Source organism: Hypanus sabinus, chromosome 3 (genome assembly GCF_030144855.1).
Source record: "Hypanus sabinus isolate sHypSab1 chromosome 3, sHypSab1.hap1, whole genome shotgun sequence".
Lineage (NCBI taxonomy): Eukaryota > Metazoa > Chordata > Chondrichthyes > Myliobatiformes > Dasyatidae > Hypanus > Hypanus sabinus.
The window spans coordinates 150,073,406-150,087,240 of record NC_082708.1 but is presented as its reverse complement, the minus strand read 5'-3'; the positions used below and the strand labels follow the sequence as shown (position 1 = coordinate 150,087,240).

At 41.1% G+C, this 13,835-nt stretch overlaps 1 protein-coding gene across 3 annotated transcripts in view; it reads right to left on the bottom strand.

Annotated features, from left to right (window-relative positions):
* The window catches only part of lef1 (lymphoid enhancer-binding factor 1), a 180,675-nt gene extending 169,179 nt beyond the window's left edge, over nt 1-11,496 (bottom strand). For 2 of the 3 annotated variants that reach the window (XM_059965376.1, XM_059965374.1), the window contains exons 1-3: nt 9,146-9,614; nt 8,911-8,980; nt 8,650-8,777 (exon numbers count right to left, since the gene is read on the bottom strand). In XM_059965376.1, the coding sequence (XP_059821359.1) occupies nt 8,650-8,777; nt 8,911-8,980; nt 9,146-9,361 (414 nt within the window). In that variant the 5' untranslated portion in view covers nt 9,362-9,614. Of the gene's footprint in view, nt 1-8,649; nt 8,778-8,910; nt 8,981-9,145; nt 9,615-11,416 lie in introns of those variants that run through there. The other variant, XM_059965375.1, reaches the window with a different exon arrangement.
* Between the last annotated feature and the right edge of the window lie 2,339 nt (nt 11,497-13,835).

Below are 13,835 nucleotides of genomic sequence, written 5' to 3'. Positions count from 1 at the left end.
ATCACATCTCTGCTCTTAATATTCTATACCTCTAGAAATGAATGCCAACATTGCATTCACCTTCTTCACCACCGACTCAACCTGGAGGTTAACTTTTAGGATATCCTGCTCAAGAACTCCCAAGTCCCTTTGCATATCTGCATTTTGAATTCTCTCCCCACCTAAATAATAGTCTGCCCATTTATTGCTTCCACCAAAGTGCATGACCAACATTGTATTTCATTTGCCACTTCTTTGCCCAGTCCCCTAAACTATGTAAGTCTCTCTGCAGACTCTCTGTTTCCTCAACACTACCTGCTCCTCCACCTATCTTTGTATCATTGGCAAAGTTAGCCATAAACCCATTAATCCCATAATCCAAATCATTGACACACATTGTAAAAAGCAGAGGTTCCAAAACTGAAACCTGTGGAACTTCACTGCTAACAGCAGCCAGCCAGAATAGGATCCCTTTATTCCCACTCTCTGTTTTCTGCCAATCAGCCAATGCTCCACCCACTCTAGTAACTCCCCTGTAATTCCATGGGCTCTTAGCTTGCTCAGCAGCTTCATGTGTTGTACCTTGTCAAAGGCCTTCTGAAAATCCAAGAACACCACATCTACTGCATCTCCTTTGTCTACCCTGCTTGTAATTTCCTCAAAAAAATTGCAGTAGGATAGTCAGACAGGATCTTTCTTTCAGGATACCATTCTGGCTTTGCCCTGTCTTGTCATGTGCCTCCAGGTATTCTGTAATCTCATCCCTAAAAACTGACTCCAACAACTTCCTAACCACTGATGTCAGGCTAACAGGTCTATAGTTTCCTTTCTGCTGCCTCACACCCTTCTTAAATAGCAGAGTAAGATTTGCAATTTTCCAGTCATCCAGTACAATGCCAGAATCTATCGATACTTGAAAGATCATTGCAAATGCCTCTGTGATCTCTCTAGCTGCTTCCTTCAGAACCCGAGGGTGCATTCCATCAGGTCCAGTAGATTTACCCTCCCTCAGACCATTATGCTTCCTGAGCACCTTCTCAGTTGTAATTTTCACTTCCTTGACACTCTTGAATGTCCAGTATACTGCAGATATCTTCCACTGTGAAGACTGATGCAAAATATGCATTCAGTTCCTCTACCATCTCTGTGTCTCCCATTACAATATCTCATGCGTCATTTTCTATTGACACCAAATTGTCTCCTTCCGTGTCAGGAATTGTCCATGATTCTTTGTTGCAAGGCACTTCATAGAAACAGCCCCAAATAAAATTTGATACTCACTTAAGAAAATAAAATATTACCAAGAGCCTGGTTGAAGAGGTAAGCTTTAAGGAGTATCTTAAAGCAAGGGAAACAGGCAGAGTGACTTGAGGAGGGATTCTGGAGATGTGAGGTTTGTCAGCTAAAGACACAGCTACCAATGGTAAAGAAGTAACATTCATGATAAAAAAGGACAAATGAGGCTCTCAGAGACATGCAGAGCTGGAGAAGATAACAGAGTTTAGGAGTGACATTCTGGGGGCATCTAAAAACAAGAATTCAAATTTTAAAACAGAGGCATCACTTGAAACCTCGGCATGTGCAGGAATGATAGGTGAGAGACTAAAACAAACGCAGACGAATTAAAAGACCTTGAATTCCGGGAGGGTGGAGCAAGGCAGGTTGTTCAGTCAGTCAAACAAATGAATAGCAAAAGCATGTGTGAGGCTATTAGTGACCGAGGAGTTAAAGTGGGCCAGAATAAGTCAACACCGAACATAGATAATGAACAGTTTAACAGGCAGTATGTTTCAAAATATAAACATTTTAAAAGCTGGCGTAACCTCTTGATTCACAATCCCATAGTTTATAATATGCAACATTTAAAATACATTCCAATCCACGTGGAGTCCTACACTGGTTTCATGTTAAATGAAATGGAGCTAACAGCACAAATAAATTCCTTGTTAATAAACCTTTGCTGCACAGAATGTCTCAAAACTGCTATGAAATTATAAATGGAGCTTCACATAATTTCTACTTGGGTATGTTACACACACAGCAATCAGAATAAATTTTGTTGCTCATCAATAAGATTAAAAAGATTTCAACAGTAGATACTTTTATTTAATATTTACTTGTCGGTTGCAATGATCCAGGGAATACTCAGTTCTCAGTGGGACCAAGAATGTCGTACAGTAAAACAAGAGAGTTAATGCTTTTCATTATAATTCTACGGGATCCCTCTTCATTAATGGTTACTCTGCAATATTTTCTTCTTTGAAGCTTTGGTCCATCATTAAGCAAGCCTTTGAAGCTCTGTCTGTTGTTAATTCTAACAGTGGGAAGCAAGGTCACACCAATGGGGGTGTCAGGTCAGGGCCAATTCATCCAGCACTCCACACAGGGCACATCAACATGAGAAGTTGACTATCTTATGTCAAGTTCTTTCCAGCACTATGGTTTGGTATTGTATTTGTTTGTTACAGTAATATTCTCTAACAAGGAGAAAGATGTGTATGAATGATCGTTACATTTTTGGGTGACTATAATATATTGCTGAACTCGTTTTGGACAATAATGCATTGCCAATCAGCACAAAAAAAACTGAATACAAAATAAATGCACTGCCTTCATGGTTGAAAGGTAACACAACAAAATTTATCATTTAAAGATCATGTAGAAAATAGCACTGGCTACATGGGCTACAGCCAAGGGCAGCCAGCATAATTTACAACCTTAACACACAAAAATGCATTGAATACCTTATGGAATGATGGCGCTTGATCATAAGGGATTAAATACAGAAGCCTAGAAATCATCCAATGTGATATGTGACTTATGAATATTTAAAGTGCCCAAATCAAAATGATTTTGCCCCTCTCTTATCAGAGGTACTAGCTTGCTGGATAATAAAAGGATTAATAACTCCAAAGAAAAGTGATACTAAACAGATTGGGATATTTGTACACTGCTAACCCACAGGGTGAGTTTTGAACTATTTTGTAAATATATTTTGCAAAATAAAGCACAGGGTACATCAATTTTGTTTGCGGATACTTAATTCAGAATTGTCAACAGCTATACTTTACACCAACTGCTTCCACAGCGTCTGAACAACGTAAGTAAACCACAATTGTTAGCATTGTACCCTATTTGGTTTTAATAGTATCCCAAAAGCATTCTGGATTCCTATAAAAACTGCATTTCCAAATTAAATAAAAAGTAGAATAACCTGCTGTATCTTTTCACTGAATTTTAAACCATAAATATTCTTCTTAGGAATAGACCTTTTTGTTAGTTCACTGACTTAAAGGTGCTGTTATCTGCTTCAAGTTGCTTTGAAAGAACAAGCAAGAGAGATTGCATTAATATAGCACCCTCTGTGCCATTTTCAGGACCTCTGAAAGCACTTCACAATCAACAAAGTGCTTTGAAATTGTAATATGGGAAACAACAAGTGATTTGTACAGTGTAAACTCCCACAAAAGGTAATGTAATGACAACTGCTTGGAAATGTGTGATAAATATTTGCCAGGAGTCTTCACTTGCCTTCAAAATATCACCATGCCTGGGGATGTTTTGGGGGGAATTTTTACAGTTACTTGAGAGGGCAGGTGGGCCTTTCTGTAATGTATTTTTCTAAAGATATCTCTGAAACAGCACATTGCTCCCTCAACACAAGATGAAGCGTCATCTCAGTTTTTGATCAGTTCTCTGAATTTATTATAATTAACTCAAAAGCAGATTTATATCACTTATCTGCTGTTATATAAAGTGAAACCCGTAAAAGTGACTTTTCTGTGCAACTGTGAAGTGAAATAGGAAGGAAAGGGACTCACCCCCCAATCTACTGTGAAAACCTGAAGTACAGAGGTGTGGGATAACAGAAGGCAAAACATAATGAATAGGTACCCTTGAGTAATACAGTACGATATTTTTCATTAGCTACATACTTACAGATGTATGAACTATGAACAAGCGTGGCAACTCAACACCTTGAACCTTTTCTACCACTCAACAGAATCATAATTTGAACTCCCTATTTCTACCTGACCTTGTTAAACTTTCATCTATTTGTTTCCTGAAAACTAAGTCAAAATACGCCATTTCTAGTCTTTGGAAAATCAGATCATCAAAAATATTCTGATCTTTCCAGTTATGTTTAGTCAGGCTCTTCTCCAAAAGAATTTCTTCTATCAGACTTTTGAGAAGTGACTGTCATTTCAGACCAGGCACGTTGTTAATTGCCAAAGCTGATAATTTTCTATTTTAATATTTGAGCACAGCAGTATTTTTCACCAAGCATCATGTGTCATTGTCAAGTTCACTTTTCAATGATAGCCAGTCACTGAATATTGAACCACAGCAGGGACCCTGAGCAAACAACACCCTCTTTATCCAGGGCACCTGTATCCAGTCCTCACACCCATTACATGACATAGGTGATATATCTGCCATAAACTAAGGAAGGTAAAATGTGTATCATTTATTCTGTCCTGGTGGTCTGTACATTAAGTCTCGACCAATAATGCAAAACCTTTTCTGAGAAATTAAGAAATGATAGCTTACCAAAACAACAATCAATACAGTGCCAAAATTTAGTTTCAACATCTAACAATAGAGGCAAGACTCATGTGTCTAGCAAAACCAAGTATGTTGCAGGCTGCATTATTCACACACTTACACTGATAATAAGCCAAATACCTAAACCCTATTTTGAATGACCATCCCTTTTGACACCTACAATCTGTCAAGGAGTGAAGGTTTAGACAGCTAATAATAGGATTTACAGCAAAACAAATCTAACCCTATAATTGCAATATCAGTTACCAAAGAAATTAAACAGTTCCTTTGTTTGATGCAAAAGGAATAATTTAGAGAATCAAGTAAGCATCATACAACTGTGATTAATACAGAAGGGGTCTAAGTGGCAGAAGATTTATTCTATTGCACCTATTGTCTATTGTCTATTGTCTACCTTAAAATGCCAAGCCAGTGGCAATGACCAACAACTTGCATTTTTAGATATCACTTTTAACATTGTTAGTTATTCTTAGGCACTTTGCAGTAACAAAATCTGACAAGAACTGACACCAAACTATAGGGGACATCAGCGCAGGTAACTGACAAGACTTACTGTAGATCTAAAGTGTATAAAGGTAACAGGAAGCAGGAGAGATCTTGAGGCCTAGATAGCTGGAGACAGGAGGAAGCAGAAGGTGCCAGCACTGGAAAAATGCGGAGACATGAGCATTGGGATTAGAAGAGGTTAGAGATGGGAAAGGACAGGAAAAGAACAAGAACTTCAATGATAATTGCTAGCATAGATCAGTTAGCAGGGGGATGGTGGGAAAATTGGACCCAGTGCATGTTAGAAGGCATCTTTACATGTGGGCTTGGTAATCAGAAGCCTCTGGTGAAAGTAACCATTTGCAGATTTTTGATCTGCTTAGTATTGTAAAACAGATTAGACAAAACACTTGGGAACACTGTACATTCCCTTGTTTCCAAGATCCCTGCCCTGAACAAACTGAACAAAGTTGACATGTTTTACCTTGGAGCATTAGTGCTACCACAGACCACATTGGGTAGATACATGGTGAGGTCTCCAGGCGTACAAAATATGAGTAACATTTACTTTCAAGTCAATCTGCTGCTCACTCCTTAGCACCCACACAGATTTATTTTTTACACAGAATTGTACATTTCAATTTCCTTTTTACAAGACTGTTCACAAAAACATGAAATCTTTATCCTGTATTATAAGCATCATGGAAATCTTTGCTTTACACTTGATTAACCAAAATGGTGTACATTTACTTCAATTACAAAGAGCAAATGCTACCAATTGTTTTCTCCAATAGTAATATATTTTTCTACTTGAGTTCAATAATCAAACACTGATCTCATATTTTCACTGAACAGGACACACATAAATTCTAATCCAAGAGCAAAGGCAACAGTCACCTTAAAATCAGTTTACCTTCAGAAAGATTTCAGATTTATAGCTAATTTGTATTATAGTGGCAAATCTGCATTGTCACTGCTCTGAGCAATGAGAAACATTTTAAGGTACGGAGGTTTAACATGCACCTCGCTGCGTGTCTGGCTGAATACTTCCAGTATTTTCCATTTAAACTTCAGATTAACAGCATCCACAGCATTTTAGCAGCATTTTGTATTGAACGGCGCTGGCTACAAAGCAGAAGTAAATGTCCGAAGTAAAACTGAACAGCCTTTCGGTCCTCTTGCCCTGTTTTGCCTCGTACCTCCAACCTCAGTGCAATTCACCACTGTGCATCAAGGCTGTAATTTGAAACCGTCTACGATATGCCGAGCTTCAAAGGAACAGTAGCATGTAAACACCAACACAGAGTGAATTCTATCGTGTTAACAGAGTGTTATACCCAGTTCTGTCAGAACTATTCACATTACAAGTGTGTAATATCCACAACCGCTTCGCTCCTGATCCTGTTGCACACATGTTCTCACAACTGCAGAACACACACCAAAATAAATTTCTGTTTGAAAAAAAAACAGGTAGGCTGGAACCACTACTCCGACTACCTGATTAATTAGTAAAAGAATCAGGCACAGTGTGAAAGGGATGTCCTGTAGTTACGATGAAGATAACATTTAACTTAGTGAACAAATCCTGGCCACTTTTGGCTTGACATTGGGTTTAAAAGGCCTTGGAGAAACCAGATTCAAACACTGCGAAGGAGCTCAAAACTCCAGTACCTCACCCCTCCCCCATGCGCAGGATGACTACAGAATGCCGCAGGACTACGTTTGCCTAAAGCCACACTTTACAACTTAGGTCTGCGGGGGTTGTTGCTGTCAATTCGGGTCCACCTGAAGAACTATTCAAACATCTGGTAGTTCCACCGTAAATTGGTGCAGATGCGACAGAAATAGGCCAACGTATTGTTGTTAAAGTGCTGTGTGACATCACCACAGCAGACATGTCCACGCTAATCAATGTAATTTACAATCAAGTACCTTGTACAAATGTAGTGTTCGCAGCACAGGGAAAGGCCATTCAACTCGACCAATCTATGCCTAGAATTATACTGAGAATAGGCCCCCGCCTAATTCACTCAATCTGCAAATCTATCCATTCTGTCCCCATCGTATATCATGTAGCTTCCTGACAATTCCTCGCAATTTCCTTCAACTATGCCACGAGGAAACACATTCCACATATGAATCACTCTGAAAAGAAAATTATCCTGAATTCCTTTTCCTTTGTAACCAGTTTATATTTACAGTCACCACTTTTACATTCCCTAAAGATATCACCAGATTGTCCGACTTCTTCAAAAATGCTCCGGGGACTAAAAGCAAAAAAAAACTAAGAGATTATATATAATTATCCCAAACATGTAGTTTAAAAGATATTTATTGCGGGCATTTGATAACATGTCAACTAATAATCATTCTACTACGATTTTATCCGTAATCTAATGGGAGACCATCAACCAACGCAGGGTATATACTTTAGGACAGGCAGGTGATTCCTTCCTAACTGGACTCTCTCGAGGAAACGATCAGGCTTGCAAGTGGGTAGTTGGTCAATAGGTGTGAAGCAATGTCTAGGAATGGTTAAAACTATAGCATGTCAGGCCTTCAATTTCTTACTGTGTCCACACCCAGAACACAGAACGGTGAAACCCACAGACCTACACATAATGGTCCAAAATACAGTGCTTCTTCAAAGCTTGACATGTAGCATCTGAACCAAGATTTTAACCAGCCTTTCCTCTAAATGCTTGTAACGGATTGGTTCACGAGGAAACCTTGTGGTGTTTCGGTAAATTTTCATTTCAGGTAATCAACTTCCATGGTAGATTCAAGTGAGCACATCTCGTTCTGCAGCACTAATAAAGCATTCCGACATTACCGGTGTCTGCTACTGGAGGCATCTCCTTCATACCACCATGAAATTTTAAATTCACTGCCTTCACACAATCTCAGCTCCAATTTTTATTTAAAGAATGGGATCTACTGACCACCGAAAAAAATCGCTGCAGTCTGACAAGCGGCATGCAGAGTCTCCTTGACAAACACCAGAACCATCCTCCGAAGTCAAGACTGTTCCCCACCCTCTCAGTCCCCCTAGGGATTGTGGAACTGCAAATAACTGCCCCCTTGTTCTATCTTCTTAAAAATGTCTTTTATTTCTCGCACTAAATCACCGAAAAAGTGCCTCCTCCCGGCCTCTCTAAAGTTAGCGGCTAAAACTGCTTGTGTTTGTTTAAAGTCGCTCTGTGTGTGCGGAGGCAGAGAGGCGACGTAACAACAATTTCCTATCTACCATACATACCATCCGAAATTTCAAACAGAAAGTCGAAGCGGAAAGGTCGTGTGCAGATTTTATGTTGAAGGAATTAAGATTAACAGATTGATTGTACAATGCAATATCGCACGCTAACACACACACACGCACACACACACACACACACACACACACACACACACACACACACACACACACACACACACACACACACACACACACACACTACAACTTGAGTGAAGCAACAGTCCCATCAATAACCTAGGGAACCCAACGCGAACAGGTGAGCTGTCCAATACCGGGCAACGATACGGCTCCAAGCTCACGTATAAGTGAAGGACGGGAGGTTTATCCGTTCACGACAGTGCGGCTGTAGCCGCTTGACTCACCGTTCTTGCGCCCGAAGGGGAGAGGGAACCGTTGTTCACGTACGGCTCATTGCTAAGGTTAGGGATCATAATGTAGCTGGGCTGGTAACCACAGAAGGCCGGACCCATCGTTCCATCCTGCCGTTTCCCTGTTTAAAAAGTTTATTGCAAATATTATAAAGAGGCCCAGCAAGAGACTGGGATATTGCAGGCGAATTGTACTCTTTCGGTAATCAAAACGCACACTTGATTCAGAATGCAAATAAAACACGGGGTCCTCACCCTCCTCGGTGCCCGGACGGCGGACTTTATCCCGAAAGGAATCCTCGTTAACCTGCAATCGTCTGCCCACCTACAGAGTCGGTTACACGGTTTTTTATGGGGGGAAGGGTGTAGAGAGAAAAGTAGAGGTTATTGAGCGATTGGTGAAAGTATTCAGTGAGAGAGGACAGGGCAGAGGGTGTAGGGAGCGTAAGGAGGTTGTGTCCGCGCTCTCGCTTCATGCTTCCCGTTTTACCTCGGGCTCCCGCGAGTTGCTGCCGCCGCTGTCTCCGCTGCCTGGGTTGATCTCCGATTCATTGACCAGCGATGACTTGAGGTCCGCGAGATCCCGTTCTTCGCCGCCACTGATCTCTGCCAGGATTTTCTCCTCTTGCTCTCCTTCGTCTTTAAACGAAATCATCTCGTCGTTCGCACCCAACTCTGGGTCACCACCGCCGTTTAACTGCGGCATCCCTCCCTTATACCGTGGAGGGGAAGTTTATATCTAATAATGTAGCAATATTAATTTATGGGTAGTGTAGACAGTCTTGGAAGAGAGAAAAATCTGACTTTTATTAAATAAAGCCAGTCTTTGTATGTATATATCTAAACTCTGAAATAAAAATAGTGAAAGCGCAAGTTCCAACAAGAAGATAAAGTACTGATTCCTCTTCTCTGGTTAAATGCAAACTCTATCTTTGCTTGCTCTCTCTCTCTCTCTCTCTCTGTCTTGGGAGTGAAGCTAGTTAAAGCAAGCCCAGAAGACTAGTTGGTTGGTTGTATTAGGAGACGTCGGAGATTCTTGCAGCAAAAAAAAACGAGGCGAGGAGGAGGGAGAGGGGAGATCAAAGCTGCGCCGCTGGCCTGATTGACAGCTCTGATTGACGGGAGAGATTTACAATTGTCCTCCCGGAACTCTAATGAGATTCAGAGCAGACTCTGCAGGCGGAGACCTAAGAGATTTTGCAAATTTACCAGCACAGAGAATTTTTTAATCAAACCACAAAATAAACAGTCCTATTTTGAACCCCACTTACCAGACCTGGTTTTTTTCCTGGATAATTAAACCTATGTGTTCAATACAATCAATTTTAACAAAATCAAAATGTAACTTGGGGAAGCATTTTTTGGGGGGAGGGGGTGAAAACATTTTCCCACTGATTCACTAAAGTACAAGGTTTTTTGTTGATATTTAATCAGTGGGTTTCGGCCTAATATAACTCATATTTTCAAGCGCCTTTACACGGACAAACCAAGGGACAGAATAAAGCATCCTCCAGTCAGGTCAACTTGAAACATCAGATCAAAAGACTTCTCATTGCTGCAGGTATATTAATAGGTTTTGGACAGCTTTGTGCTTTTTACAAGGTGCGCGGCCTCCCTTCTGTTACAACGCAGGAAAACGATGTTATGTTAAAATCAGGCAGGGAATAAAAGCGAAGGAAATCAAAATAGTGTCGATCACAATAGTGCAGCCACTTTCTCTGTTACTTAAGGGGTGTGTGTGTGTGTTTTTGAAAATCTAACTCCATGTAAATAAATACGTGTCTGAAAATGTAAAGTTCTGATTGAGACAAAGGAACATCAGCGACGAGTGGGGATGTCAACTTCACAGGACATTCCGGATGCCGGGGGAATGCTATCTTTTTAAAAGCGCTTTTGTACACTTGAACCAGTGTCCAAACCTCCCCCACCAGTCAATCAGGAAGCTTTCGCTATATGACTATTTCACATAACATTCATACTTGCAAAAATATGCCTCACAAGTTTATATAATAAGCTCCATGGGATTTAGGTGTGTATTTGGAAGAAGAATTTAAAAAGAAAGGTTATGTGAGACAAGGTCTACCAATGAGCGGGGAGCCCTGCGAAGGGCCGAGTGGCTTTTATCCGTGCAGTAAGAGTAAAATCATTTTATCCAAAATAGCTGATTGTGTAGTGGAAACTAGATTTAGAAAAAAAACACCTGAAATGCCAAATGTGTTCTCTTGCAGCGTGTCCGGCGAGGATCTGTTTGAAAGTGTTGCCATGTTTCCAGTGTACGCTGCTGCTATTAAAAACAGGGGTAGAAGGGAGGAGGACGGGTATGATTTATGCCAAGATCATTAACTCAGGAAGTTTCAACTCCAATGCAGCGCTACGAGGAGAAGACCTGTTGCGCCGACAGTGAGTGGGACTGAAGGAGAGATGGAGGCAGTCGGGTTCTCTGATCTGACCGACAGACATTTACTCAGCGTTAAAGAGGCGAAACGCACTGCATCAGCACTGGCGAGAGTAAAATGACGGTGGACGTCGTGCTAACTTAAAAGAGAATATATCAAAGGGGCGCAACTGTGTGCTGGTTTAATCTAAAACTGGAGGACAATTAAATGTTTAAGTCGCCAGTAAATACTAAGCGCTCTCTCATAAATATTGCGCAGGTATGAAAACAAAACGGGATATAAGGCAGAACCAAGTGGTACAATACAGAACTGGGATAGACCGGGTTTAAATATTGCGGGTAAACGCTTTGATCTAACCGACGCACCGCAGATGAACGTGGCACTGATCAGAAGTCTTGACCATCAGTGCGAACGCACGGCCACCGTTGACAGAGTGTGTTTGGAAACATCTTTAAATTCGGTGCGGGAAACTTCTGCTCCGAGACCACTTTCATCTAGCCGAAATCTGGATAAACAATTTGGGTGAAATGGGATGGAGGTGGGGGGGGGAGAAAGGGGAGGAGACATGGGAACAAATAGGGAGATATTTCACAGTTTAGTGAAGTTTTTGAGGGAGGGGCGAAGGTTATCTGTTATAATATTTGTGCAAAGAGATTTTTTTCGCTACTGTTTTTGTTGCTATTACACGGATCCCAGTGCCGGGCTGCACATTGCGTGAGAAGAGGGTTAATGACGGGGCCGATCTTATAACGCAGGAGGTGGAGCCGCCCGTGTCTTTGATCTTTCGGCGGCCGCTTTCTTCTCTCCCCTTCCTTACATTTGGAAAAGTGCCGAGCCCAAAAACGCAGATATTTCCACGTGTTCCAGCTGAGGCTGCAACGGTTCACTTCCGGGTAAAGGGAAGAGTGAAAGAAGGAAAATAAAACACACAGAGAGATCAAAGGAATGGGTCTGGATACAATGTGGAGGTTGGATTGGATCCAGTGTTTTAAAACAGCAGAGACGGGAGGGGGGGGGGAATGCTGTCTGCAATTCATAAACTTAAACTCATCTGTGATCATATTTGTCGACAGTTCAGATTCAATAAGAAGCTTCACAATTGAAATGTTGAGTGTTTTCCGTTGAGAACTTGGTTTAAATTGTTACACTAACGTTCTACACGTTCCCGCTGTTATTGTTGGACTCCGGGGACACACTGGCTTTTCCTTTGTATTTTTATATTTCAGTACTGTAATAGTGTTAAGTCAGATCTCTCAATAACAGGAGCAGAGTTAATTTGTCTCACCGTTGCTTTAAAAGAACAGCTCTTATTTTTAATGGTGGGGGGACAATTTTTAAAAATAAGCACGCCTTTCGGAAGTGATGAATTCAAGTCCCACGTCAAATATGTCACAGAGTACTGGGATTTCTTTACAGTGTCCTCTCGGTGTATAGGCTCAGGGGAGGGTGAAGAACATTGGGGTTCTGGTAAATTTTATCCCTCGGTTTCAGAATTGTCTTCAGCCCATACATATTCATTGATGTTCATGAGGTCAGGAGTGAGATGGTGTACAGCTGATGGCATTCAAACTTAAATGATAGACAACGTAAGTGACAACTAGTGTCTATCTTTGGGATGGCAGATCCCAAGCACTTGCTCAAGACCTTCAATGGCAATAGGATTCTACTGATGGTTACCATTGAACTGGAGCCACCGGGTTACATAGGCAGTGCTGGTTACTCTGCCACAAACCTCCCCTCTTGACCCAAAACCCTTTTCCACACTTACATGGCCCAAGCCCGGATTGTGGTTGAACATTTACCATTTGCCTCTTTGTCACAGCAGCAACAATGCCAAGCTGAAATAGCTGGTGGTACTGCTGCTATTGGATTCATAGATTCAGCCACTGTAGTACTGGAATGTTTACGACTGATGAACGACTACAGCAAGTCAATGGGATACCTTTCATAGCATCTCCCTGCCACATGATCAGCGTTGGAGGAACACCATCGTGTTTGATTCCCGGTGGCACAACAGTATGAAATAGAGCACCAGCTGAGTCAAAGTCTTAGACTTCCCTATATAATACACATGAGAGACAGCCGTCATAGCAAGGACTGGAATGAGTTAAGGAGAAGACCCACTTGAGCTTTTTGGAAATGACAATGCATGCAACTTCACCAATAATGTGCACGGCCCAAGGTCACATCACTTAAAGCTTATTTCCTGCAATGAAAGAATGGTTTTCCTTTGCCAAGGACCTGACCATTGATAGCTGACACCGTGCAGGCTAAGACAAGAGCTCCTTTGGACATGTGCCAAATTTTGCACAATGTTCCACATGGAACACACAGAGACACATAAACACATTCACACATGCACACATTTGGAAAATCAATGGAACAGCAAAGTATGCATCTGATTTCTGTGCTGTGGCTCAGTATAGTGTATTTACGAATGTACATCCATATTCTATAAGCAAAGACTACCAACATTCTTCACAGTTCTGAACAGCAGCTTACTATTAATGTTTTATTTTGCAAAGATCCAATATTACAGCTGTTTAAAGTTGGATGATATACTTCAGTGGGGAAGTCACAGCTTTCTTGAAGCCTGCTCCGTTAAGTGGAATAGCATTTCAGTGGAAACCAACAGCTTACAAGTTGAACTTTCAAAGCATTTATACTCTGGCTATATATGCCTATAACAATAAACTTAAACTTGAAAACTTGAAACAACTAACGTCACTAAATCAACAATGCAACATCAAAGAAAGATTTGCTGATTGATGGCAATTTTTGAAT